At 42.1% G+C, this 25702-nt stretch overlaps 1 protein-coding gene across 2 annotated transcripts in view; it reads right to left on the bottom strand.

The window, feature by feature from the left end:
* Window positions 1-25702, bottom strand: part of stck (LIM zinc finger domain containing stck) — a 171656-nt gene that overhangs the window by 25878 nt on the left and 120076 nt on the right. For both annotated transcript variants that reach the window (XM_080264794.1, XM_080264791.1), the window contains 2 exons: window positions 8201-8342; window positions 6460-6718 (listed from right to left, as the gene is read on the bottom strand). In XM_080264794.1, the coding sequence (XP_080120920.1) occupies window positions 6460-6718; window positions 8201-8342 (401 nt within the window). The remainder of the gene's footprint in view (window positions 1-6459; window positions 6719-8200; window positions 8343-25702) is intronic.

Raw genomic sequence — 25702 nt, 5'->3', positions numbered from 1 at the left:
TGAAATCAGTGGAAAATTCCAGGGAAGATTTACTTAGCGTAGAATACAGTGTGGTGGCCTGCAATAATTAGGTAGTTCCAGGTGAATGTAAATATCACTTAGGCTTCTCCCTTCCTTTCTTATATATATTTTTATTACAAAAATAGATTATACGGCATATTTCAAGGGGAAATAAACAGCGAAAATTAGCGAACGAGTGCACGTGAGGTGTTGTCAGGTGATAATTAGGCAATTCTAGGTGTATGGCACTCTCACTTACCTTATTTCTTTCTTGTATATATTACTTGGTATAAGAATAGAGCATAGGGCTTATTTCAATGGATGAAATCAGTGAAAAATTCCAGGGAAGATTTACTTAGTGCAGCACGGCCGGGCAGGCGAGACGATAGGGTAATGGAGGGGAGGTAGGGAGGGGAGTCAAGAATGGGGAGAAATGGCTAAATTGTCAACAATGGATGGGAGTACAGATGAGATTAGGAGTGCTGACTAGTGTTGGACATTGGCAGTACTGATAGATGATAAAGCCACCAATTCAAAGCCCGGGTGAATTCAAAATAACACAGAATCACAAAAGTGTCGCCCCGCGGTATGATCCCTTGCTCCCAAGCATCACGAAAGTGACGCCCCGCGGTTAAGGGGTTAAAGAAGGTTCAGTCAGTGTTAAATGGGGCTAAAGAGCTTAACTTTGGTTTCCCTCCACGAACCCGCAGTACTTCATTTCTAAAAAAAAACTGCTTGCGGCAGATGATAGGTCCACTGGCCAGACAGACCAGGGTTACTCAACAACAACAGGAGTAACCACCACCAAGTTAGATGGCAGCAGAAGGTATCAACAAACCACCAGAATAGGAAGCCAGAATAACTGCCATGAGCTGCATCTGCACTAAGGTTCAGTTTGCATTTCAATGAAGCTGCCAGAAGACAAATGTTATTCAGTTCTTCTAATGATGAATAAAAATGTTACTGACCAAGTGCACAAGCTAACTCAACTTTATGTATCTGGTGGTATGTGGAGGAACAGAAGGAGGGAAGGACAGGAGGAAGTAGTCCATACAGGGAGGGTAGAAAGGTTGCAAGAGGATGGAAAAAAGGCAGAATATAAGAGAAATGGAGGAGCAATTGAGTATATATGATTCGGAGCAGACAGTGGAGGAGGAAGGTGTGTGCAAGATATTCAATGAAGAAATCTGTGCAGCATGTAAGGTGGTGTGTGGGGTAAAGAGAAGACAGAAAAGGGTGCAAGGAACAGCATGGTGTAATGAAAAGGTGAGACAAGCTGCAGTGCAAAAGAAGAAAGCATATAGTGAGTGGGTGGGAAGCAGAGGCATGGAGGAAGTTGAGAGATGGAAAAGAGAGTTGTATGTAGAAACGAAGAGAGAGATGAAAAGATTAATAAAAGTGAGTAGGGTGCAAGTGGATTAGGAATTTGGAAGGACTCTTAGAGTGTAAAGTGGAGGGAAAGTAAGACAATGTTCTGGGAGGAGGAAAAGAGAGTTGGACAGGGTGATGAAGTTCGTAGGGGAGTGAAAGATAAAAATGGTAAATGGATAGTGGAGAAGGAAGAAAAAGTGAGCAGATTGAGAACACTTTAAGGAATCGTTGAACATAGAGAATCAAAGTAATGCAAGTATAAGTGGCTGGGAATGGCTGGGAGAAGGATGGTGGTGAGAAGGGAGGAAGAGATCCATACGATGAAAGTAGTGGAGGCAATGTACAAAGCCAAATGGGAAAAGCACCAGAAACTGATGGAGTGTGTGGTGAAATGCTGAGGGTTGGGGGAGAAATAATAGCAGAATGGATATAGACGATGTGCATATTGGCCTGGGAGGAAGGTAGAATCCTGGATGACTGGAGGTCAGGTATAATTATTCCCCTGTACAAAAGAAAAGGGGAATAGAAGTGTGTGGTAATCAAAGCAGCATTTGTCTTCTTAGTGTAATAGGAAAAGTATATGGTAGGATACTTATTGACAAAGAAAAGGAAATAACAGTCGAATTAGTTGGAGAAGAACATGGAGGTTTTAGGAAAGGAAGAGGTTGTGTAGATCAGATATTCATCCTTAGGTCTTTAGTGGAAAAGTTTCTAGAGGGGCAGAAACAAGTTGTATGCGGCCTTCATGGATTGGGAGAAAGCATATGACAGAGTGGATTGGCAAGGAATGTGGAAAATATTAAGAATATATGGAGTAAATGAGAAGCTGCTGAATGCCATGAAGAGTATGCATGAAGGTTCTTACCTTACCTAATTGTTCTTACCTAATTGTATCTTTACAGGAATGAGTCAAGCTCGTAGTGTCCCGTGTCTTAAACCATATTTATCGTACATATCCTTAAATTTGTGAATTGTTTTGGCACACACTATTTAATTTGGTAGTGCATTCCATTGATCAATTGCTCCGTTTGGGAAACTGAATTTCCTTACGTCTTTATCACCTCTCTTCTTATGCAGTTTTTGCAGTGTTCTTGCTGATGCTTCTCCATATGTTAAGTAATCATTTATGTCTATTTTCTCCTTCCCTGATATGCACTTATACTGTATAGCATTACCATGTCACCTCTTTTCCTTCTCTCCTGTAGTGTTGGTAGATTCAGTTTATTTAGTCTTTCTTCGTAGCTTAGGTCCCTTAAGCTTGGTATCCATCTTGTAGCGGCCTTTTGAACTTTTTCAATCTTGTCTATGTGTTTTTTGAGATGAGGACTCCAGACTACTGATGCATATTCCAGGGTTGGTCTACTGAATGATGTTATTATCCTTCTTAGCATGTCTTCATTTATGTATGTGAATGCTATTCTCACATTTGCAAGCAGTGTATACGTGTTCCGTACCTTCTCACTGATGTGGTCAGCCGGAGATAGTCTGTTATTGATAATCACACCTAGGTCCTTCTCTCTTTCTGATGTGTATAGGGTTTTATTTCCTAACTTATAATCCCAATCAGGTCTTTTTCCACTTTTACCAAACTTGATTACATGACATTTGTCCACATTGAATTCCATTTGCCATGTATTACACCATTCATGAAGTTTATTTAATTCTTCTTGTAGCTCTTTACAAGAGTCTGTGTTAGTAATTCTCCTTTGTATTTTTGCATCATCTGCAAACATATTCAGATAGCTCTCATTTCCAGTCTTACTGTTTATATCATTTATATACACTAAAAACATGATTGGTGCCAGCACTGAACACTGTGGTACTCCACCAGTCACTTCTTTCCATGATGAGTAGTTTCCTCTTAGTACTGTTCTCATTTCTCTTTTTATGAGAAAATCTTGCATCCAACAAAACAGTTTGCCTCGAATTCCTCCTTGATGGTACAGTTTCCATAAAAGTCTTTGGTGTGGTACTGTGTCAAAAGCTTTCTTGAAATCTAAATAGATACTGTCCACCCATCTTTCTCTTTCCTGTATTGTGTTTGTTAATCTGTCATAGTAGCTCAACAGATTAGTAACACATGATTTTCCTTTCTGAAACCAAACTGTCTTTCTGTTATCATACTGTGTTCTTCCAGATGATTTACCCAAGCTTTTCTTATAAGCTTTTCTAATACCTTGCTTACAACACTGGTCAGTGATACTGGTCGGTAGTTGAGTGGATTTTGTCTATTCCCTTTCTTGAATAAGGGGACAATATTTGCTAAGGCTACAGTGCGTGTGAATAGTGAAGAGTAAGTTTTTCTATTGGAATGTTTCACTGAAATAGGTATGTGTCAAGTCTCCATGGTTCTTCAGTCTGAATATGGATGGGGTTATAAAAGGGATACAAGGTAGAGCAGTGGATGTTGGAGCAGCCCTAATGAGAGAGCACAGCATTTGGAAACTTCCTGTATTGTTGTCTGCAGAAGATACTGTATTGTTCAGTGAAGACAAAGGGGAATTGCAAGGCTTCGTGAATGAGCTTGGGAGAGTGTTTAAGAAACAGAATCTAAGGGTGAATGTAGGGACGAGTAACATTATGGTATTCAAAAGAAATTAAGCCACAGAATGTACAGAGGTTGCATGATGGAAAATGTGAGTCCATTTAAGTACTTAGGTAGTCTGATGAGTAAAGACAGAAGTTCGGTGGATGAAGTGACTGAAAGGGTACAGCAAAGAAAAAAGATTGCTTGTTCCTTGAAAGCAGTGTTGAGAAATAGGAAAGTGAGCACTGAGATAAAAAAAAAGTCCCTGCATGATTGTATTATGATACCAACCTTAAAGTATGGAAGTGATGCTTGAACCTTGTTGGAAGGACACAAGTCAAGAGTGTAGGCAGTGGAAATGAGTTATCTGAGAGGAGCCTGTGAGTTACATGGATAGACAGACTGACAAATGAAGAAGTAAAGGAGTGCTGTGGTGTAGATGTAGATGTGATAGAATGCATTAGGAGAAATACACTGAGGTGGTTTGGCCATGTGCAGAGGATGAAGAATGAGAGACTAACATGGGAGGTGTATGTTAATGAGGTGGACGGGGGGGGGAGGGGAAAGAGAAGACCAAGGATGAGATGGAGGGATGGAGTCGAGAGGTATGAGAAAAGGAGGTGTGAGCTGGGGGGGGGGGGCAGTTAAATGTTGGGGGACAGGGTGACATGGAGGCGATTTGTTTGAGGTCACCCCTTACGGGATTATGGCGTCTGGGAATAGATAAACAGATAGATGGTACTGACCATCACCCACTCACTTGATGTACTGCCTACTTCTTAAGGTGACTCTACACTGAGTGATTTGTTTGAGGTCACCCCTTACGGGATTATGGCGTCTGGGAATAGATAAACAGATAGATGGTACTGACCATCACCCACTCACTTGATGTAGTACTGCCTACTTCTTAAGGTGACTCTACACTGAGTGACAAGCCTAATGGTTTCCTGCAACCCACAAAGTTGTTACAAGGGAACATCATTTCACTGCATATGTGAGCCCTGTAAGGGTGGTCGCTTGCCTGAAGTTGATGGGTTTGCTCATCCAGACAGACCACAGTTAATCTTCCACTACTACTACAAGTAATTCACATATATATGTACTGAATGACAACTGCTGTATTACATACTAGTATTAGGCTGTTTTAGAAAAAAAAAAAAAAAAAGGACTACTATACTATAGCTGCAACACTTTGGAAACTTCCGTCTGCTACATCATGGTTTCTCACTCTTTTTTCTTTTGCTTATGACCCCATTCTGTGCCTCATTTACCTCTGTGGCCCCCCCCCCCTCACTGTCACTCATGGTTAGATAAGTTATGCTGAAATGTGAACCTAACATTCAAATCATACCCACGTTGGGAGGAAATAGTAATCAAATGCACACGGAGTGTTCCAAATTGGAAATAGCTTGGGAACAAACCTTACGTCCTTAAATATATATCAGAGTTGCCAGGTTTTGCCACCTCAAAGCACTTACTTCGGTATGTTTCTCTTGAATATAAAATTTCAAAATACAAACTGACTTCGTCACTGAGATAATAATATCCTGTACGTCATAGCAATTCTCAATATTTATGCTGCTGAAATTAGCACAGAGAATGAAATGCAAGGATACTGAAATATTCATCATACACCAGGCTGTTAAGTTTGGATGGTCCACTCACAAACTTACTGTGGTCCCCTAATGTTCCATTTTTTTCATGTGGCCTCGTAGAAATATGGCATGGCTCCCTGGGGGGCCATATGGCCTACAATGATAACCACTGTTCTACAGTATATGACACCACTAAGCTGTTTTGCCTAAGATACCACAAAAATCACAGTAGATACTATTTTATTTGTATCACAGTGTGAATCATGTACTGGTACACTATCGAAACAATACTCAAGCTCTGAATATCAATGACTCAAATTTTCACTCTCTTTCTGAATATGGTCAGTTTACATTACAAGTGTACATGCTCATATCAAAGAATTAAGCACTCCTGTCATGTGGTACAATATTGTTTGGCTCATGTTTCACAAATGAGGCTCTAATTAAGAGTCAAACTTTAAGGTTTGCTAATGCACCATTTCACTGAGCTCTGGCAGGATTTAAGCCCTAAATAATAACCTCCTCTCTGTGTTGATGCTAATATACAAGAATGATCACAATATTTAGCCAAAATCAGAACAGCACTGCTAGTTGGGAGCCCCAACCATCCACTCATTCCATGTTATACTACTTTCATGTGACTCTACACTGAATGACAGGCCAGGTGGTTTTTTGTAACCTAGGAAACTATTTACTATACATGTACTGTACTGGGTAGTTGCTATATAATCAAATGAATACCTTGTGGTCTAGTGGCTTTAGGTATTCTAAAAGGATCTGGCCCATATGAGTTTACATCAGTGGGATGGCTGGGGTGTATTGCTAACATAATGCTACTCTGGGAAGAGTGACTGGTCATCTTCACATCAAATGTCTGGACTGAATGGCTCAGTTCAAGGCCCTTACATTACTGGAGGAAAAAAAACAAAAAAACATCATAGACATAAACTCAGAATAGCTACTTACCATCCCCATAAATAACAGTGTTGCAAACAAAGCACAGATTGCCAAAGAGCTCATGGTAGTGAGTTTCACAGTAAGCCAGGCCCTTGCGTTCATAATGTCGATTGCCCATGAACGGTTTCTCACACTTAGCACAAACAAAGTGCTCCACATGCCAGTGTTTACCCAGTGCCGTTACAACACGTTCCTCAATAGGCCGACGACAAGCTCCACAGATTGGAATCCCCATTTTGTCATGACAACGAAGACAATACAACTCATTCTGAAAAGTAAATGAACACCTTATATGTCAGAAATTAAGTGTCAGTCTTACTAACAAACAGCTATTTAATAAGGTACCGGAAACTATCTGTTCACCAACCAAACATAATGCATATTATCATACTGTAATGATAGTCTCATCATGCATGATGATGGTTATAAAGACATTATAATTTTTTCTTTGAAGTAGATGAGTACAGAGCAACACACTTCTTTCTTTGAAGTAGATAGCTATAGTCACAACACATTTCTCTCTTTGAATTAGGTGGCTACAGAGCATGCTTCTTGCAGCAACGTAGGTGGCTATGGAAAGCATTTCTTTCTCTGAAGAAGGTAGAAATAAAGACAAAACATTTCTGAAGATGGCTGCAGTTCTGCCATCATTATCTAAAACCACATGAAACATTTACAACAACAAAGATATTCTAATTATAATGAGGAATCCTTACTTCTGTACAAAACAGGAAAATACAACAGTAATGCACAATACACGTTACAGTACTTACAATCCCTTCTACAGAGCTATAATAATTTAAATGGATTTTCATTATGGCAAGTACCATATTTCCTGTATGATAAGGCACTACAAATGCCAAGACGCACCCTATAATACGTTAGGTATTGTTGGGAAAAAAAAAAAAAAAATGAGGATTTAATAGCTTATTGTACAAGCAAGTCTAAGGAGACGACTCTACAGCATCAGTTTTCTTTCTGTCACAGCAAATTATCACATATTGGACTTATTATCAAATATATGTGGTTATTATTAATCAGATGTACCTAGTTCAGCATAATGTTATACCTATTCACAACAGCAATAACTCATAGTTGCCACTCCAAGACGTGTAAACACACTGGTGACGGCGTGTTTACATCCAGCTCCCATCAGCTGATGCTTTTATGCTCAGTAGTTCGAATGAACCTTTACAACCCACACCCCCAACAGAATACGCTCAATTCAGCCAACAGTCATTATCATAATACTGCTTTATCACACAATTAGGATACTCTATTACTGTACTTGTAACTTGAAATCAACAGTGTATGCCTGTCTTTTCTGCTTTGATGCCATTCTGTTCAATCATGAAGGGGTGTCATCTGCTGAGTGACTGTGCAGATAAGATTGGTGACGTCATCTGCTTCAATGACTGTACTGACTGGGATTCATGAATGCTTTTATCTCATGACTGGGGTTCGTGAGTGCTTGTATCTCACAAAAGGGGTTTGTAAGGGTTGGCAAGCTCCTTTCTGCAACTTGATCTTCGACTGCTAAGATGCAGGGTGATTTTTTGGTGCATTTTCTGGGAAAAAATGCATCCTGTCATACAGGAAATATGGTATTTAACAGATAATGTAGAAAAGTCGTCAGAGGAATACCTGTATAACGATCCATATTTTATGCTGCAAACTAACAGAAGCCACTAAACTGCACAACATACTAAAAGAATATTACTGGTGGAAAAATGCTAAACAACAACTTTACCATTTCATTTGCAGTGTAACCAGGTCGACTCTTGACCTCCCTGGCATCAGCAGTGAGTTCAATGCCACAAGCGGCACAGTTGAAGTGGTATGGATGGAAGGTGTCCCCACGCCACCGAAGAGGCTCACCATCAATGGTGGAACTGAAGACAAAATGGTCTTTGAAGTGACCTATCAAGAATCATGTGTGTGATGGTAAAGTAGTACAGCCATAGATAACACGATAGTAAGTACTTGATTTACTGACAGGTACCTGTCTTATGAAACTCCCATATAGAAAATAGCAATGTAAAAAGAGTCTTTAATTGTTCCAAATCACAATCTTTTTTTAAACTGGTCTACCCTTCCAGGACTGAGGTGTCTGACTATAGATACAGATAGATTTAGTTAGTCCAAAATAGTAATTTTTCAAGCAGTTTAACAGCAGTAAAAAAGAAAAAAAAAACAAAGGTGTCTAGTTCAAGTGGAAGAAGGGACACCCTGAAAATTTTATTGTCAAGATGTGACTACTGTCAGGCCAATGGTAAGGGGGTTGTGGGAGGCCTAGGGCACATGAGGTCAAAGCTCATTAAGTATGGTCAACAGTGAGAACAATGGTCTAGCCAACTGAGATATTAAAGCTGTATATTTTGCATCAGGATTGCTTACCAAGTGGTAGGTAGGGACGCCCATCATCCACTCGCTCAGTGTAGTGTTGCCTTATGGTCTCTACACTGAGTAACAAGCCAAATGGTTTCCTGTAACTCAGGAAACCATTTAAAATGCTGGGTGGTAACCATATATCCATATCATGGTGCCTGGTGGTTTAGTAGGTAATTAAGGTGCTCCAATCAGACTGAGCCTGTGCAGGTTTATACCCAAGGGATGGTTGGGGTTTACTGCTCATGAAATCAGATGAGTGAGGCTGGTCACTCTCATCTTAAATGTCAGGACCATCTTGCCTAGCCCTGGGCTCCTACATTTCTAATGAGGTAATACAGGATTACATGATGAATGATGAATGAATGAATTACTTACCAGATACAAGGTTATCAACACAGTAATATATATGCACTCAACTATGAAACACTCACTGAAGCTTTAAAGTAGAAATGATAATACATTACACCACTCATCCACTCACTTGATGTAGTGCTGTCTACTTTTCCCTTACTACCATCACAACAATATATATGCACTCAACTGTGGAACACTCACTGAAGCTTCAAAGTAGAAATGATAATACGGTGCACCACTCACTTCATGTAGTGCTGTCTACTTTTCCCTTCACCTTTATCATTCTGTTTCTGTGTCTGCCCTCCTCTCTTCCTACTAATCCCTTTCCTTTCTGTCACTTTTTATTACACTTCTTTCCATTACAGGTGACTCTACACTGAGTGACAAGCCTATTACTTTTCTGCAATGCAGTAAGCCATTTACGTGCTGAGTGACAACCATATAACTAAATAACAGGGTATGTGGAGCCTACTATGATGCCCTTGTTTACTTGGTGGTGAAGTAAATGCAGTATCAAACCACGAACTAGACACACTTTTCCCATGCCTCATGACAATGAGGCACTGTCTCCGGTTTGAAAATCAGCTATCTGTGACAAGTGATTGCTCCCAGGGCTCAAAAAAATTTCCACGGCCAAATGTGTCACCGAAAATTGGTCATACAGTATTGGTATAAATGGTATACCATCATCTTCACTGGTGTTTATACTATAAGCTAATCTATCTATCTATCTATATACCTAGGCTGCTTCCCCCAAGGAAAGGGAGGTAGCTGAGACAGGACGACTCACTCTCCATTTACTCATCCATTCAAACACATTCATTCGCATCTTAGCCCCAAAGGGGAGAACGGACAGATCCTCACCGCATCACACCGCACAAGGGTCAACTGCGCAATGCAAGCAGTGACATCCACAGCAGGGCCCGACAGCAGAACTGGTTTACCCCTGCCACATCATAACAGACCCATCCCCTTACCCGCACCTGACCTGACTAGCTGATCAGACCAAATGCGGGAGAATATCCCCTCAGGGCTGCGTCATCACTTATTCATTCACAATTTCTCTCCATTTATTTCTGTCACGCACAGCCACTCTTCCTTGCTCAACAGACATCCCTCTCGCATCCAGCGCTCTCTTCACACTGTCCATCCATCCTATTCGTGGTCTTCCTCTCAGTCTTACACCTCTCACATCAGATCTAGTTATCTTTTTCACCAATCGCTCATTATCCATTCTCTCCATATGCCCAAACCATTGCAACACCCTCTGCTCAACTCTACCAGCCATCTTCCGAACAACTCCAGTTCTCCTTCGCACTTCATCATTTCGCACTCGATCCATACGCGTCACTCCACACATACTCCTCAGACATCTCATCTCCATTACATTCAAACTTTTCCTCTCTGCTACACCCATATTCCATGTTTCAGCCCCATATAACGCAGTCGGTACCACAACACCCTCATACAGCCTTCTCTTTACATCCATTCTAAGCTAATAAAAACAAATAAAACTGATACGTAAAAGTATTGAAATGCAGTAAGAATAATGTGTTCAGGAGTAAAACTTACCTTCATATAACTTCCCACCATCCTAGTGCAACATTTGGCAGGACCTTCCACGAGTTAAGTCTAGATGTAGAATTTCATGAGCTTTCTCGTAGATTTTGCGAAATTTCGAAATGACCAATAGTAGTTGAATAAATTGCAAAAAACTCTGAAAACCCATAAGTCAGTATTATCACCACAGAGGAGGGTAGTGACTAAGGGAGTGAGGGGGATGCTGGAAGGGTATGGAGGAGGGATGGGAGGGAGGAGAAGCGAGGCTGTGGGCAGGATTCTCCCCCTTCTGCCACCAAGCAGACAGGAACTTTTACCGTACATTTACTCATGGCTTGCAGTCTGTTAGAAGCCGAGTGGCCCTGCAGACACAACTGAACGTGACTTGGGGACTTTCAACATTCGGTAGAAAGGCAGACGGCCACAGTCACCAAACATGGTCTCGTGGCTTGTGGTCTGTTTTCGATGGTGGTGGCGGTTGGGAAAGACTTAGACCGGTGGCCACATGATATTGGACATTTGGTGGGGATGAGTATGGATGTTTTGACACTAACTGCGGGTTACAGTAGAATTTCATGAGCTTTCTCGTGGATTTTGTGAATTTTCGATACGACCAATAGTAGTCAAATAAACTGCAAATAACTTTGAAAACTCATGAGTCAGTGTTATCACCACAGAGAAGGCTAGGGACTAAGAGAGTGAGGAGGGTGCTGGGAGGGTATGGAGGAGGGACGGGAGGGAGGAGAAGCGAGGCTGTGGGCGGGATTCTCCCCCTTCTGTCACCAGGTAGACGGGCACTTTTACCATACATTTACTCGTGACTTGCAGTCTGTTAGAAGCCGAGTGGCCATGTGGACACGCAACTCAACGTGACTTGGGGACTTTCGACGTTTGGTAGAGAGACGGATGGCTGCAGTTCTCGTGGCTTGTAGTCTGTGTTCGATGATGGTGGTGGTTGGGAAAGACTTAGCCTGGTGGCCACACGATATTGGACATTCGGTGGGGATGGGCATGGACGTTTTGACACTGATTACGGATTACAGTTGTATTACTCGGGTGCTAGAGGTTCGTTGGGAATGATCAGATGGGCACACAGCTTTGACCATTCAGCATAGGGGCGGACAGACATTTTTGCTCTGGTTGTGGGTTATGGACTTCTTCCCAGTCACGGCTCAAGCCCAGCGGCCATGATACCAAATGTTTGAAAATGCCGGCTGGCTGACTGAAGTTCTCGGGGACATTTACCTCCAGGTAATACCAATTCGGATAATGGATTAATAGAGCCAAAGTCCAGCGTCCAGATAATAAACAAGTCTGAATACTGAGTGTCCGGACAAACGAAGGACTACTGTACAGAAGGCTCTCGATCTTCGATCAGTTTTGGGACCGAAAAAAACGATCGAAATGAGATTTATCAAAGTGTGAATTGATAAACTTATGGAAAAAAATAAATGGGACTGGCATGTCGCCGACAAACCTACATCAACTTTTACGTATACACTTACACCAACCCAAAATCTTAACTCAGCCATATATTTGCTTATATTTAGTACTGTACATATTTACTTACTATTAGCAATAAAAGCAAGAAATACAGGCTGCACATACTTTAATATGGAAAGAATGAAGCTCATGTGGTGAGTGTTGGGTTCCGATACAATTTACCGTCAAGTCAATTCGCCGTCAAAACATGGACTACTCCCCGTCACGACAATTCGCACCCTAGACGATTCCGGGTCATTCTATAAATATACATATTATTAATTAATGAATAGTTTAATAACTATATTTCAGGGGGATCCATCGGAGTCTATGTTCAATAGCATAGGCTTTGGATATTACAGTATTTATTAGTTGCACCTTTAGTCAATAATTAACTTGTTTCTTCCTCGCTGTAGTCGCCTTTGAATTATATTCTAGCATCACTCATAGCTGTCTTCATTAATGACAGTGAACTGTCTTGTTATTGTTATGATGGTGAACTGACTTGACGGCGAATTGTCTCGACTGGTTCCGAGGTGGTGGTTGAGTCACTGTTGCCAGCCACCACTGCCACCCTCATTGCCATCACTAGCGCTCGCCCCAACCCTGCTTGAGTGAACACCTGCTTCCTTATCCTTGTCCCAATCACCATGGCCACTGCTGTTGATGCTTTCACTGCCTCCATCATCACAAAAAAGATTTCAAACGTTTGAATCAGGGCAAGCTTCACCAAGTGGCCGGTAGGTGGCATGACAGATGAACAGATGAGCTTCGACTTGCGCTTGCAACCCAGCTTGAGTGATCAAAGCACGACTTTTGAAATCAAAGCACGAATTTTGGACGAGCAGGTGAGTCTGATTGAAGTACGAAATATTGAAGTAGGATTAATTGAAGATCGAGAGCCTACTGTATATACAATTATACATCATCCACTCACTCAGTGTAGTGGTACTCTATTTTGGGTAACTCCACATTGAGTGACAAGCCAAATGATTTTGTGTGAACCAAGAAATCACTTAATACACTTGGTGGTAACCTTAAACCCAACCAATGCGTGTTCCCTGTGAGTCAACAAGTGGGTTAGCAGAGGGTTAGTGACTCTTCCCGGATAACAACCGACTGAAAATACAAACAGAGGCCTCGAATTAGGACAGACCTACAGGTGACAACCAAGAACCGGACAAAGGACATGGTACGGAATGCGACATGGAATGTATGAGGTGCGAATGATTAGGTAAAAGAGACAGAGATTGTCCAGGTGCTTGAGGGTGCAAGAGCAGACATGTGTGGATTAACTGAGACTAAATGGGGTGGTGACAGTATGAGGGTGGGAGTATGGAGTGGGTATATGTGTGGGAGTTGGTGAGAATGAGAGAGTAAAAGAGGGTGTATATATTGGTGTGTGAAAGGAATGGAAGGAGAATATAGCAACGTATGGATCAGTTGGTTCAAGGATTGTGTGGGTAATATCAAAAGTAGGAATACAAACGTGGACAATTGTTTGTGTATACGCCAATGCAAGATCGTGCAAGCAGAGTGAAAGAAGATTCCTGGGCAAATGTAAAGGCATGAATGGAAAAGTTTGAGAGGAACAAGAGAGTTTTTGAACAGAGATATGAATGGAAAAGTAGGGAATGTGAAGGAAGATGGAGTAGTTGGTGAGTGGGATGTGCTTGTAGAAGTGGATGAGAATGGCAGTGCTCTAGTGGACATTTGTGCCTGGAGGGGGATGGTGACAGCCAATACCCTCTTTAGACACAAAATGATCCACAGGTATAGGTGGAGTGTGATGAGAAGAGTAGGTGGTGAACTCAATGAATGCATAGCAATGATTGATTATGTGTGTGTGGATGACAAAAAGAGAAGGTATGTAATAGATACAAGAGCATACAAAGGCTGAGGAGTTGCTTTCTGACCACCACTTGTTGGTGGTGAAAGTCAAGGTTCAAGTGCACTGGAGGAATTGAGAGAGGGATGGACAGGAGGAAGTAGTCCATACAAGGAGGGTAGAAAGGCTGCAAGAGGATGGAAAAAAAAAAAAGGCAGAATATAAGTGAGAACTGGAGGAGTGATTAGGTAACTATGATTTGCAGCAGAAGAAAGAGGTGGAAGGTGAGCAAGATTTTCACAGAAGGAATCTGTGCAGCATGTGAGGTTGAGTGTAGGGTGAAGACAAGATGAAAGGGGTTGCAAGGAATATGGTAGAATGAAGAGGTGAGGCAAGCTACGGCACAAAAGAAGAAAGAAAACAATGACTGAATGGGAGGCACAGGCATGGATGAAATTGAGAGATGGAAGAAAGAGTTATATGTAGAGAGGAAGAGAGAGGTGAAAAGATTATAATTAGTGAGAGAGAGTAAGAAGAGAGTGAATGAGGAATTTGGAAGGAATTTGAGTGAAAAGTGAGGGGAATGTAAGAATATGGTCTGGAAGAAGATAATGAGAGTTGGATAGGGTGACAAAGCAGTTACTGGAGAAATGAATGATAAAAATAGTACATTGATACTGAAGAAGGGAGAAAAAATTAGCAGATGGAGAAAATAATTTATGGAACTGTTAAACATACAGAATGAGAGTCATAAGAGTGGCTGGGGAATGGCTGGGAGAAGGACGGTGGTGAAAAGAGTTGAAGAGACCAGTAGGATCATAATAGCAGAAGCAATGATGAAAGTGAAAATGATCAAAGCCCCAGAAATTGATGGAGTGTGTGGTGACATGCTGAAGCATGGGAGACAGAGTGTAGCTGAATGGATATGGAAGATGTGCAGACTGGCCAGGGAGGAAGGGACAGACCCAGAGAACTGGAAGTCAGGTATAATTATTACCCTGTACAATGGAAAAGGGGAAAAAAGTGGATGGTAATCATAGGGGCATTTGTCTTCTTAGTGTAATGGCAAAGTATATGGTCAGATACTTATTGACAGAGTCAGGAAAATAACAGAGGAATTAGAGAAGAACAGGGATGTTTTAGGGAGCAACGAGGTTGTGTAGTTCAGATATTCATCCTTAACTCTTCAGTGGAAAAGTTTCTAGTGAAGGGAAAGAAGTTATATGCAACCTTCATGGATTTGGAGAAAGCACATGACAGAGTGGATAGACAAGCAATGTTGAAAATATGAAGAATATATGGAGTAAATGGGAAGCTGTTGAATGCTGTGAAGAATATGTATGAGGGTGCTAAGGCTGCAGTGTTTGTGAATAGTGAACTGAGTGAATTTTTTTATCTGAATGTTGGATTGAAAGAGGGATGTGTCATGTCTCCATGGTTGTTCAATCTGTACAGTGCTCGTCAGAAGTATGGAGCGCCCTGCGTCCCTCCTGAGAAACAAACCTTTCAACATTGAAAAAACACATAAATAATGCATTTTATTTACCTTTAGTGCTTCGTAGGGTAGCCTTTACGTTTCTTCAAGGACCTGAGACGTCTTGGAAGTGAAAGGGCGAGGCTCCTGAGGTGCTGGAGCGGTATTTTGTCCCAGGAGTCACGAATGGCGGCTTCCAGCTTAGGCAGAGAGCTCACGTCCTTCCCTTGGAGACTCTTCTTTACGAGGTACCAGAGGTTTTCAATCGGGTTGAGGTCTGGGCTATTTCCTGGCCAGTCTGTCATGAATGATACCTCGCAGTCACGAAGCCAATTGGTGACCGATTTGGCCTTGTGAGCAGGTGCACCGTCCTGCTGAAACACTCGTGCACCTGTTAGCTCGAAGGAGTCTGGTAAATGATCACACAGAAGCTCCAGGTAAACATCCTGATTCACTCTGAGGTTCTTGGGAAGTACAACAAGCTTCCCCAAACCCTTCCCTGAAAAACAACCCCATACTATGAGTGAATCAGGATGTTTAACTGTGCTTTCTACATACCGTGGGTCAAGTGGGTCACTACCTTTGCATGCTCCTCTGTTACAGGTAACACTAAACGTTGCCTCATCAGACCACAACACTGACAACCATTGCTCCTCACCCCAATTTAGATATTTATTAGCAAAGGCAAGCCTACGAATTCTCTGGCTGCTAGAGAGAAGAGGCTTTTTCACAGGCCTGTGACTTGTGTAACCAAGCTCATGCACCCTACGAGACACTGTTCTCACTGACACCTCACCAAACACTTCTGGGTTGCTCTCCTTAATTTTCCTTGCACTCACACGAGGATTAAACTCCACTGCACGTTTTAAAACATTAACAGACCTTGGGGAAGTTTTCCTAGGCCTACCAGACCTCGGTTTCTTTGTGGGAACTTCACCACTGTTTTCCTCCCGAAACCGCGCACACCAACGACGCACTGTCGATCGTGCCACACCAACCAATTCACTAATTTCCTTTGTCTGGTGGCCTGCCTCCTTTAGAGCAATGATCTGGGATATGATTTCACTCGATAGTTCACGGGTAGGTGCCATAACAAAGTTTTGAAGGCCAAAACACTGCGGGACACTCGGTAAAAAATGGTGCAATTTGAGAGGGACACTCGTCGGAGTTCCTCTCTCTCAGGCAGCCCGTGGGCGACTGAGGCGGGAACCAACCAGCGCGTCAGAAGGCCCCAGGCTACCGTGACGTCATGCTCGGAGCTCAAACTTGTGGCTCAATTCTTACCCCCAAAAATGGGTGATTCTTTTTTGGCCATAAGTATTGCGCGCCCGGCGGACAACGCTGAATACTTCTGACGAGCACTGTATATGGATGGAGTTATAAATAAGATACAAGGTAGAGCAGCAGATGTTGGAGTGACCCTAATGAAAGAGGGCAGTGCCTGGAAACTTCCTGTATTGTTGTTTGCAGATGATACTGTATTGTTAAGTGAAGATGAAGGGGAACTGCAAGGCTTGGTGAATGAGTTTGGGGGAGTGTATAAGAAACTGAATCTAAAGATAAATGTAGATATAAGTAGTGTTATGGTCTTTGAGAGAAATGAAAATGAAGTCACTGATTGTACAGTGTGGCTGGATGATTAGGAAATGGAAAATGAGAGTGCATTTAAGTACTTGGGTTCTGTGACGAGTAAGGATGGAAGTTCGTAGGATGAAGTGCTTGAAAGGGTACAACAAGGGAGAAAGTTTGATGTTTCTTTGAGAGCAGTGATAAGAAATAGGGAGGTGGACATGGAAGTAAAAAAGTTGCTGCATGACAGTATTGTGATACTAACTCTAATGTATGGAAGCGAAGCTTGGACCTTGTTGGATGGACACAAGTCAAGTGTGAGAGCAGTGGAAATGAGTTATTTGAGAGGAGCATGTGGAGTTACATGAAGAGACAGACTGACAATTAAGAAAGTGAAGGTTTGTTGTGGTCTGGATGTGAATGTGATAGAAAGCATTAAGAGAAATACACTGAGGTGGTTTGGCCATGTGGAGAGGATGGAGGGTGAGGAGAATGTATGTGAGTGTGGTGGAGGGGAGGAATAGGGAGGGGGAGGCTTAGGGTGAGATGGAGGGATGGAGTAGGGAGGTATATGAGAGAGGGGGGCTGTGAGCTTGGGGGAAGGCAGTGAAATGATAGGGGACAGGGTGACATGGAGGCGATCTGTTTGTGGCCACCCCTTACGGGATTACAGCACCTGGCAACAGATAGATAGATAGACACATAGATGCATATATATTTATATGTATTATATTGTTACTGCACAGTGCAAAACTGCACCTGTGGCTGCAGCATCAACTTAACTCTGTGGCCTTCTGTCATGGCACCTCTTTGAAGATCATATCTTCTCTGAAAATGTAAAGTCTTCATTTCCCTATTAAAGAAAAAAAACAGAAGTAAGCTGTCTCACAGATACGGGCAGCTTATTGTAAAGCCTTGATGCAACATACAAAAATGTTGCAGTGTGTTGTAGCATGGCCTAATACAGTATATCTCCTAGACAGGTCACCTTATTTTTTTTTTTTTTTTTTTTTTTAATAACAGAACAGAGGAAGGAAAAACAAATGAATAAAAAAAAAAAAAATCCATACACCAGATTACTGGTGTCCTCTGTTCATAAAATATCTGTAACAGTTAGACTTGAACAGCTGTGGGTTGAAATTTGGAGGGAAACAACTCTGGGGAAACGAGTTCCAGAGAGATGCAGTTCGGGGAATGATAGAATTCTGATAGGAAGAAGATCTGTAATATGGCCGAGTGACATTCCAGTCATGAGCGCTACCAGATGCCTGTGTAGCATGAGGGAAGGCATGGAGAGGTGGCACCATGGACGTAACTTCGTCTGAGCATTTGCCAAAAAAATATCTGTAAAATATTGCAAGGAAGGCAACATTCCTTCCTACTTGTAGGGGAGGTAGTTTATTTGTAATGGCAGGGTTGTTAATAATTCTAACAGCCTTGTTCTGAACTTTGTCTAGTTGTTTTAATGCAACCTCTCCACATCCATTCCACAAGGGTGAGCAATATTCAAGCTGAGAGCGCACATGACTAATAAAAATTATAGCTAACTGTTCATCAGTGAAGAAGTTACGGACTCTGTACAATAATCCAAGTTTCTTTTAGGCAATTTTAGATAGTGATCTAACATGAGAGGTCCAGCTGAGGGCACTGTTAAGTGAGATGCCAAGAATTTCAATACATTTGGAGATGGGAATATTGGTTGCATTAAAGGTAATGTACGCATCTGCCAATATCTGTCTATTAGGAAATTGTATATATTTAGTTTGAGGGGAATGAAGTCACAGAATGTACAGTGAGGTTGGATGGTGAGGATATGGAGAATGTGAGTGCATTCAAGTACTTGGGTAGTGTGATGAGTAAGGATTGAACTTTGGGGGATGAAGTGCGTGAAAGGGTACAGCAGGGAAGGAAGGTTGTTGGTTCACTGAAAGCAGTGATGAGGAATAGGGAGGTGAGTATGGAAGTTAAGAAGTCACTGCATGATAGTACTGTGATCCCTACCCTGATGTATGGAAGCAAGGCATGGACCTTGCAAGAGGGGAACAAGTCAAGAGTGAGAGCAGTGGAAATGAGTTACTTGAGAGGAGCATGTGGGGTGACATGGAGGGACAGGTTGATGAATGAAGTAGTGAAGGAACATTGTGGGGTGAATGTAGATGTGGTTGAGAAGATTAGGAGAAACACACTGGGATGGTCTGGACATGTGGAGAGAATGGAGAATGAAAGACTGACTAAGAGGGTGTATGTAGGAGAGGTGGAGGGAGGGAGAGGGAGGGGTAGACCGAGGATGAGGTGGAGGGATGGACATGAGAGGTATATCAGGGAGGGGGGGGGGTGAGTTGGGGGAAGGGTAGTCAAATGGTGGGTGACAAAGCGACTTGGAGGCATTTTGTCTGTGGCCACCCTTTGCGGGATTAGGGTGTCGAGCTATAGACAGATAGATAGAATAGTTTTACTAGCATTAAAAGAGACAAGGTTGATTTGTCCCCATTCACTGATCGATGATGGGTCTAGATTTATGGAGATGGCTGTACTGAGTTGAGAGGTAGAGATATTAGACTGTAAATGGGTGTCTGAGTGTGAATGAACAATGTAGTGTTGAATCATATGCATATGAGTGGATGGGATTGTGGGTGACAAATAAGAGATCATTAATATGAACCAGGAACAGGGTTGGTGCCAGAACTGACCCCTGCGGCATGCCAGCGTTAACTGAGTGGAAATTGGAATATACATCATCTACTTTTACTCTTATTTCCTGTCACTAAGATATGAAGAAATCCAAGGAACAAAAGACGTTAGCCCATAGCAAAGGAGTTTGGACGGCAGGGAATGGTGCCATACTCAGTCGAAAGCTTTAGAAATATCAAGAGCTACTGCATGCGTTTCTCCATGTAGATCAATTGATTGATGGATGGTATGAGTTAGGAGACTGAGTACGTCAATGGTGGATCTTTCATGGCGAAAACCATATTATCTATCACTTATTAAGTTGTTGGAATCAAGATGTTTAACAATGTGCTTATTAATTAAAGTTTCAAAAATACCTTACCAAGAGAAGATGTGACAGCTATTGGTCTGTAATTAGAGGGGTCAGAGGAACTTCCTTTCTTCGGAATTGGGTAGATACAGTATTGGCTTCTTTCCATGAATTTGGGAATGAATTGTGGTAGGTGGGGGGCTCACCATCCACTCACTCGGTGTAGTGCTGCTATCGGGTGTCTGCCCTTTCCTCTCTTCCATCCTTCTTTCCTTCCATCCTCTTCTGTTCTTTCCTTCATTCTTTCCTTGCCCTTCTGCCTACGGGTGACTTTACACTCCCTCCTCTGTCTTTCTTTCCTTCATTCTTTCCTTTTCCTTCTGCCTGTGGGTGGCTCTACACTGAGTGACAAGCCAAATGGTTTCCTGTACACCAGGAAACCATTTACTACACTGGATGGTAACCATATAGCCAAATTTTGGCACCTGGTGGTTTAGTGGGTAATTATTGCGCTCCAGTAGGACTGAGCCTGTGAAGGTTTATATCCAAGGGATGGTTGGGGTTGATTGCTCATGTAATGCCACTCAGGGATGAGTGAGGCTGGTCACTCTCATCTTAAATGTCGAGACCAACTGCCTAGCCCCTGGCTCCTACGCTCCTCATGGGGCAATGTAGGATTGGATGATGGATGGATGGATAGAAGTACGTATGCATAGTCTGAATAATTTAGCTAGAACAGAGGCAAGGTCAGGGGAACACTTTTTCAAAACAACTGGCAGAATTCCATCTGGGCCTGGAGCTTTGTTGGCAGGTAAATTGTCTAGGATGGATTTTACATATCTTGTCTGTATTTTAAGTGGGGCAATTTCGGGAGAGTCAAGTTCTAGTACTGGGACATTCTGGCTGGTATCATCTATGGTAGAGTTTCTGGCAAATGTACTGGCAAAAATATCCGTTTTTCCACGCAGATCATTTGTTGCCATCTTAAGATTTTAGTGGGGGAATGGAAGATGACTTGTTAAAGTTATTATTGAAAGAATTAAGAGTTGACAAGAATATTCTATTGTCATTAGGGTTGTTAAATAGTTTTGATGGTTGCTTTTGATGAAAGTTTGATTTAGATAGATTTAATACAGCTTTTGCATGATTTCTTGTAATTTTAACTTGAGAGAGTGATTCAGATGTTTTTGATTATAAGTAAGAGCTATATGCTAATGACTTTTGGGCTGTTGCTCTGGCACAGTTGCCATCAAACCATTTTGGAGAGTTCAATCTTGTAGTGAATTGTTGACTTGGTATGAATAAATCCACACCAGCTAGTATTAAGTCGCAAATGTGGGCCTGGGTAGAACTGGGATCACTAGAGAAGAAAGACTGCCATGGAATGTCAGCAAGATAATTTTTAATCCATCCCAGTTTGCCCTATCAAAGTGCCATAGGGTCACCCTGAAAGTTCAGAACAGGGAGGTGTGGGGGGGTTAACTAATGAGGCGTTGATGAGATTGTGGCCAGAGGATCCGAGTGGTAACAGTGCCTCTATCTTGTATTGATCTGGATTATTTGTCAAGAATATATCCAAGAGATGGGCATTATGGTCAGGAATATCAGGTATTCTGGATGGTTGCTTTACCAGCTGGGTGAGATTAAACGATTCTGCAAACAGCTCGCACTCTAGACCAGCGTTGTCAGTCCTGGCAGAATGCAATAACCATTCAACATTAAGTATGTTAAAATCACCCAAACTGGTAATTTCGGTGCTAAGGGCAAGGTTAAGGTTACTCAACTGTGTGGACATGGAATCAAATACACTGGGTTCCGAAGAAGCATTGGGGGGGGCGATAAACTACACAAATATATTTGGTAATATTCTGACATTTTAGTTTATATAATGAGTAATCAAAACTGGATGAAGTGAAATTTAAAACAGTGTCAACTGCATATTGGGTTCTGATATAACAACAGGTGCCTTGTTACGGAAGTTTGTAATGAGATGGTAGCCGGGAAAACAAAATGGGGATATATCGCGTTTTTCCCCCCTCCCCCCCACCACGGCCCGGCCAGCCTGGCTGTGATATATGGCAGTGCGCTGACTGCTCAGAACTGTAAATCTGTGCTCTCCTCTCACAAGCAGTTTATGCTAATAGGAAACGGTTGTTTCCCCAGTTGTCACACTAGCTTTTTTTCGCGCTGTTTTCCCCTGTTTAGCGTCAGTTTACCGCAGGCTTTCAAAGTGACATTATGGCGAGTTCTAGCTCTTCCGAGTCAGTGCGAGCGGCTGACAGGAACGAGAATAAAGTGACGGGCGTAAGGCAGAATAAAAGCGCGCCGCGGTGGTCTTTTGGGAAGTACTATGATTGAAAATAATGTAGTATACGTGTTTTTAGCTGTGAAAATGGAAATGTTTGTTGAGTGACGGGAAGACCGCCGCCGCGCTGCATGTCGGCCGTATGCTCCATTGATTTTAGCCTTATTTTCAGTGCTTATTGTACAAATACGGATTCCAAACTACCTGTACATTGTAGTATAAAGTTTACTGTGACAGAATGAGGCTGTGGTAGAGGGGAAACCGGGTTGCTGGAGGTGTGAAAGTGAAGATTTTGTTACCCAACTCTGCAAGTCTCCACAAGTCCTTGGGTAGTCCACAAAGGCTCAACACCTGTCTCCGGAGAAAGCTGAATGTAAGTACTATCTGCCATACCAAGTATAATGTTCTAGGGTTAATCTCTGATTTTTGGCTAATATTTTCCTACAGGTACTCAGACCGCGATCCAACCCCGCCACCCAGGGGGGGTCGGCTGTCCATGGCCACGTTTTAGGGGTTAAAATCATTACCCATTATCTTCAGGGTCATCGTCAAGGATCAGTGAATTATCCTCCTGATTGTCTTCACTGGCAGAAGATGAATCATGGGTGGGAATTGGAGGTGTGGCTTGTACCTTGCATGCCGTGTGGTGTACTCAGTGTTAAGCATTATTCAAATACTGTACTGCACACTTTATACGCCTAATTTTTTATGATCTTACAAATTAAAGATGTTCACTTTGCATATTTCACATATCACTTGTCACCCTCGAGCAGTGTATCAGGAACTTCCGGGGAAATGATGTGGGGGGGAAATGATATGGGTTGACTGAGGGAGAGCGCTAGGAAACACCAGCCCGCCACCAACTGACACACAAACCTCTCGCCGTGTGATTAATGTTTGGTGTCATGAATGTGTATCAATATTAATGCAAACCCCCTTTTCTAATTTTTTAGCATTTAGAAAGTCCTTTATTGATATACAGTATAATCCCAGCTATCCGGTATCCAGACAAACGGAATACTCAGAAAAACAGGAAAATTCAAGGGCTGGTAAAAATGTCAGTAAGTTATAACTGTGCGCCATTTTGAATGGACCGCCAAACCACCGTATTATCGTGTCAAGCGAGGCTGGGTGAAGTCAGACTAAGCGAGGTGAAGGCATTTCTGGCTAATGTAAATCCCTAGTAAATCCTCTTAACCAGCCCTCCTCCTCCCTCTTTCCCCTACTTGAATTCAGTCATCCTCCACACCCTCCACAATTTCCACAAATCACCAGTCTGCTTTTTACCACCAGACAGTAAACAAGCTCTCTTGCTGTTGTGTTGCTCTGATGGACGGTAATTTCAACATTCCAAAATGCCTAAAGAGCAAACTAAACGTAAGCATGTCGTGCCTACCTTGAAACCAAAGCTGGACATATGCAATAGACTTGAAAAAGGCAAACATTCTAAAACACTGATGACCGAATATAATGTAGGAAATCCAACGATTTATATAAAGACCCAGCATCCAAGCTCAATTAATTTTTCATGAAAAGCGAGACAAGTAAGTCCATTGAAAAAAGGCATACTCTTCATCATTCAAGTGGCTTTGCTTAGAAAGATCTAGGGGAGCACCTATTTCTGGTCTTCTTATCGAAGAAAAAGCAAGAGAGTTTCACAATAAAATGAATACAGAAGTCGAATGTGATTTCAGTGTTGGATGGTTAAATTGTTTCAAAGACAGGCATTGAATTTGTAAGCCAGACATCTCGGGAGAGAGCAAATCAGCAAACGCCGGTGTTTTTCTTCCTAACGGACTGACTCTAACTTGCACCACATAAATTCATCTTAGAATGCATGTGTGCTGGCAAAGATGAAAAAAAAAAAAATGTTAATAGGAATGAAGGTTTACTTTGTTGGAAGAAAAAAAAAAATATATGCTTGCACCTCATAAGTACATCATGTATTTTATTTTGTGCAAAACAGCTGATTGGCAGCAGGTGAAGGGTGGAATGATGGAGGTCAGTCGGGGCCGGGACCGTAAGCAAAGCTTTGTGTGGGGGCACATGTGTGATAATTCTACAGTGCAGTCTTAACATCAGTTCACCAATAAATGTTCAAGATTTTATTTCTTTATTTTTCCACTTTTATGAGTACAGTACATACAACGAATACTTCGGTAGTTAACAATGGTGCAAAACAGTGGCGGAATGGTGGCAGTCAGTTGGGGCCGGGATCGTAAACAAAGCTGATGTGGGGGTACAGGTGTCGTGATAATTTACCAATAAATATTCAGGATTTTAATTCTTTAGTTTTCCACGTGTACAGTACATACAAGAAATTATTCGGTAGTTAACAGAATGAACTTGTGCATTTTGCAGTACTGGTACTGCAAGGCATTGCATGCACGTCCACTATAACCATGGTGTGTGTTTGCGAGGCAATATTTCAGGTGGAATCTCTTGGTGTGCCCCCTGATGTGAGTGGTGAGTACCTGAATTGTATTTACTGCTGTGATAATGATCGCCTTTGTATAGATTTGATTATCAGAACTACGGGAAAAATCTGTAACCGGGAAGGTGAATTCCCCAAGCTGCCCGGTTAACTGGGATTGTACTGTAACTTGATTTTAAACACCTTTAAAATACTGTACTGTTCACTTTATACACCTTATTATTTATGATCTTACAAACTAAACATGTTCATTTTGTATATTTCACTTATCACTTGTCACCCACGAGCAGTATATCAGGGACTTTCAGGGAAATGATGTGGATCAGACTGAGGCCAGAGCATGAGGGAACGATCGTGACACCGCTAGCCCACCACCATCTGACGCACAAACACACAAACCGTGCAGACAGTATGGCTGCCCTGGCCTGAGGTTAGGCAGTCCAGGCTGCTTCTAGATTGTCTGAAGTTTTCCTGTTAAGTAAGAAAAATTTTTCGAAGGCTCCATGACTCCGAAAAAAGCGAACTCCGGTCTAGTGAAATCCATTGTAGAGAGGTCATTCTGTATATATATATATATATATATATATATACCAAACCATACGTGCTCCCTACGTGTCAACAAGTGGGTTGGTGAAGGATTAGTGCCCCTCCCCATAAAACAAATAACTCTGAGTCAAATGGCCACCCCTTACGGGATTGTGGCGTCTGGCAATAGATAGATAGATCAGTAGAGGGTGAGATTTGTGGTTCTGTGAGGAAAAGGGCCAAAGGGGATATGGACTGAAGGAAAAAATGAACTGAGTTTAAATCTGTGGTAAGGCCGCAGATGTTGGTGAAGAATAAGGCCGCACTTTCACTTCTTCACTGATGAGCAT

This window comes from Coenobita brevimanus, chromosome 14 (assembly GCF_032717465.1).
Source record: "Coenobita brevimanus isolate Jiangsu-jjx chromosome 14, ASM3271746v2, whole genome shotgun sequence".
Taxonomy (NCBI): domain Eukaryota; kingdom Metazoa; phylum Arthropoda; class Malacostraca; order Decapoda; family Coenobitidae; genus Coenobita; species Coenobita brevimanus.
This window is presented reverse-complemented; position numbering and strand designations above follow the sequence as displayed.